This window comes from Bison bison, unplaced genomic scaffold, assembly GCF_000754665.1.
Source record: "Bison bison bison isolate TAMUID 2011002044 unplaced genomic scaffold, Bison_UMD1.0 scf7180017847054, whole genome shotgun sequence".
Classification (NCBI taxonomy): domain Eukaryota; kingdom Metazoa; phylum Chordata; class Mammalia; order Artiodactyla; family Bovidae; genus Bison; species Bison bison.
Genome location: NW_011477627.1, coordinates 6,441 through 10,094, shown reverse-complemented (window position 1 = coordinate 10,094; position 3,654 = coordinate 6,441). Strand labels below are relative to the sequence as shown.

Here is a 3,654-nt window from a genome sequence, read left to right as displayed (position 1 = left end):
CTAAGGCAGGAAAGTGGTGCATTAGGATGCCTGTTTTTGAATGAGTAGGGACTGCTGTTAATATTCCTATAATATCTCGAATTCAGGTACCAGCCAGACTGCAATTTAAGCAAGAATGAGAAAATTGAAGACAAAATTCAGATGATGCCTCTAGTCAAGGAAAATCCTTTGGACTCTGAACCTGAAGCAGGAAGCTCAAAGACTCTAAAGAGTCTGTGGTTGCCTGTCAGCACCACCCCCACCCAGAAATCTGCCCAGATTGTATATGGATGTGCCTTCCTGCTTGGTGAGCACTGGGAAGTCTCTTTGGTCATATTTTGAACTTGACAGGACGGAGTGAGTGTGTGTATTTTGTCAGTGGAGGAGTCTAGAAGATATGATGGCCTTTCCTGATATTGGTGGTTTCAGGGAGGGATGTTACCCGAGGTCCTGACGTCTTTGTTTTCTGGGTCCAGCCTGTTCTTCTCCTCCTTGATCCTTGCAGTTCTTCTGCTGACCATCCTGAGCCTGATCCTGGCCCAGTGGCCCAGCCAGGTGTTCTCTGGAGACCCCGTGCTTACAACAGTGGCTGTGCTGCTGCTACTGCTCACCACTGGGATCACGGTCATCATCTGGAGGCAGCCCCAGGACCCCTCTCCTCTTCCATTCAGGGTAAGTGAGCTCATGTGTCCAAATTGTCCACCTTTGGTGAATGAAGTCTGTGTCCTTTGATGGCAAAATATCCTTTCCTGTACAGGGAATGAGGGGAGTTACTGAAACCAATGGACTCTTCCCTGATCCACACTCAGGGCTTTGCGTACACAGTCTCAGTAAGCACTGAATGCAAAGCCTGAGGAGGACAGGAGTCTCCCACCCACGTGGGGTAGGGTCTCCCTTTCAGACATCTGGACTGTGTTCAATGATGAACTGACTCTGCCCACAGGTCCCTGCTCTGCCTGTCCTCCCACTGGTCAGCATCTTCGTGAATGTTTACCTGATGATGCAGATGACCTCTGGGACCTGGGCCCTGTTTGGCATCTGGAATGCCTTTGGTAAGTTGCTTTCTGGAATAAAGAGGTTTCTTGAATGACTGAACCCAGCATCTTCCTACGATTTCTCCCCACACTGTATCAGATGCCATAGAAGGTCTACTGAGCATTTGTAAGCAAGGTGCGCACCTACATTTCCTTCTTATCGTCTCATTTCCCTACTAGGATTTCTCATATACTTTGGATACGGGATCCGACACAGCCTGGCAGGGAACAATCATCAACAGCCACCAGCCACCAGCCTCCACCTCCCAGACTCTTGACAAAAATATCCCTGGTGCTGAGTCATCTTAACCACAGGAGGTAGATGCTGCCTGGAATCCCTCCATGCCCTGGAGGATCTGCTGGTGCAAGGGACACTGTGAGCCTTGGTGGAGTGTGAAGGTGGAGGCATCTAAAGCCCTGTATTTGTTGCTTGTGGAGAAAGTGACTGGACCATTGTGCAATTTTCGGTAAACTTTTAAAAGCATACTATACATACTTGTAAGTGCATGCTTCATAAGTGTGCAGCAAGATGAATTTTAACAAACAAAGTACCACAATGTAAGCAGCAACTAGAGGAAGAAATAAATTATTATGGGCACATTAGAAGCACCTTCTTGCACTTATTTCTAACAAGAACACAGAGACTGCCCCATTGGAAGGAAACTCAGGTGAGGATGAATTATATGAAGAGTTATACTCCACGGACTTCCCTGGCAGTCCAGTGGCTAAGACTCCACCCTCCCAGTGCAGAGGGCATGGGTTCAACCCCTGGTTGGGGAACAATACCCTGCATGCCCAATGGTGTAGCCCCAAAAAAATTGGTTTAAGAATGACTGACTTCCTCCCCTCGCTTCCCCTTATTAAAAAGCAGGTGGACCACACAAGCAAGAGAATCTCCGATTGCAGGTGGGTCACTCGAGCAAGACAGTGTCCTGGAGAAAATAGGAAGTCAGCAGGCTTGCACCAATGGAAAAATGACCGTGACTTCCTAGCTTAATGACTAACTGAGATTGTTTCCCTTTAAAGTGGTCATGGCGAGCAGAACTCTCATGGATGCAAGTCCACTTTTTCCTCAGATCACTGGCTTTTCGGAATAAAGCACCTTTCTTCTCAATGAAAGCTTGCCCCATGATTTATTGGCAGTTGAGCAGCAAGTGGCTGAACCTGCATTTGGTTACAAATCTAACTCCGGGTGCAGAATAGCCAATGGGTCCATATGGGTCACCATGTCTCTGAGTTAATATGCTCAGGGGGAATCTTCTATCTTCAAGAGCAAAGAGTGAAAATGGTAATTTATAGTTAGGATGGCCTAATGCTGGAGCCTGGTCTATCGCATATTTTAAAGCATTTATAGCTTTACGGCTTTTGTCATTTGTTCAATGGGTCTGATTGGGTAGAGGTTATTAAGGCACAGAGAGATTGGACAATGTGGAAAAAACTAGGTACCGAATTTCTGTAAAATCGTGTTGTTGTTGTTCAATTGCCAAGTCATGTCAGACTCTTTGTGACCTCATGGACTGCAGCACGTCAGGCTTCCCTGTCCTTCACTATCTCCTGGAGTTTGTTCAAATTCATGGCCACTTAGTCGGAAACCCCCTGAGAGATTTCTTTATTCTTAGAATTGAAAAAGCCAGAATTCTCTCAATTCTTTCAGAATCAATCAGTAAGCCTGTCTTAGTGGTGTGTGTGTTTACAAAGTCAAGTCTCACCCTTTGTGACCCCATGGACTGTAGCCTGCCATGGTCACCTGTCCATGGGATTCTCCAGGCAGGAATACTGGAGTGGGTTGCCATATCCTCGTCCAGGGGATCTTCCTGACCCAAGGATCAAACTGGTGTCTTCTGCTTGGCAGGCGGATTCTTTACCACTGAGCCACCTGGGAAGCCCATGAGAAGGGAGTTACTCATCCTTATCCTCAAAATAGACCTTCTTTACCCCAGGGGTTAAAGTAGATGAGCTGTAAGGGTTGGACAATGCACCTTGGTTCACATAAAGTTCAGGCTGATCCATGTATAAGCCAAATTGACCTCCTCTCAATATTTGAACATTTTCTCCATTCATCAATCACCAACAGATAAAAACCTTAGAAACCCATGGTCCAGCAATTCTACCTCTGATGATATACCCAGAGGAATTGAAAGCACACTCTGGAGGAGATATTTGTACACTCATGTTCATAGCAGCGTTATTCACAATAACTAAAGCATGAGAGCAATCCAAGTGCCCACTGACTGAGAAATAGATGAACCGATGTGGCAGGCACAAATAATAGAGTATTATTTATCATTAAAAAGGAAGGGGATTCTGACACATACTACAACATGAAGGAACCTCATGAACTCATTCTCTAAGTGAAATAAACCAGAAGGAAAGGACAAATATTCTTTGATTCCACTTAAATGGAGTATTCGGAGTGGTCACATTCATCAAGACAGAGAGGAGAAGGGTAATTTCCAGGAACTGGTGGAGGAGAAAAGCTCAGCTGGAATTCCATCACCTCCACAAGCTTTGTTCGTAGTGATGCTTTCCAAGGCCCAGTTCACTTCACACTCCAGGATGTCTGGCTCTAGGTGAGTGATCACACCATCGTGGTTATCTGGGTCATGAAGATCTTTTTTTGTGTCAGTTCTTCTGTGTATTC

General features: G+C 45.8%; 1 protein-coding gene across 3 annotated transcripts; it reads left to right on the top strand.

The window, feature by feature from the left end:
• The first annotated feature begins 36 nt into the window (after positions 1–36).
• LOC104989701 (cationic amino acid transporter 3-like) lies at positions 37–3,561 on the top strand. Of its 3 annotated transcripts, XR_825405.1 has the most exons (5): positions 38–286; positions 485–651; positions 923–1,031; positions 1,194–1,681; positions 3,308–3,561. XR_825405.1 is itself a non-coding variant. In XM_010841476.1 (4 exons), exons 1-4 carry the CDS (start codon positions 266–268, stop codon positions 1,333–1,335), a joined length of 468 nt encoding a protein of 155 aa, XP_010839778.1. In that variant the 5' UTR covers positions 37–265; the 3' UTR covers positions 1,336–2,716. The 3 variants fall into 3 exon arrangements, 2 of the variants coding, with proteins under 2 accessions (XP_010839778.1, XP_010839765.1); XM_010841476.1 differs by lacking the exon at positions 3,308–3,561 and having other exon boundaries at positions 37–286; positions 456–651; positions 1,194–2,716; XM_010841463.1 differs by lacking the exon at positions 3,308–3,561 and having other exon boundaries at positions 1,194–2,716.
• Positions 3,562–3,654: the final 93 nt, after the last annotated feature.

Excerpts from the sequence above, each read along its gene's own strand:
- LOC104989701 (XM_010841463.1), top strand. The coding sequence starts at position 142 with ATGATGCCTCTAGTCAAGGAAAATCCTTTGGACTCTGAACCTGAAGCA. Across the intron at positions 287-484 it reads TGGATGTGCCTTCCTGCTTG|TTCTTCTGCTGACCATCCTG; the intron begins GTGAGCACTGGG and ends TGATCCTTGCAG. Across the intron at positions 652-922 it reads CCTCTCCTCTTCCATTCAGG|GTCCCTGCTCTGCCTGTCCT; the intron begins GTAAGTGAGCTC and ends CTCTGCCCACAG.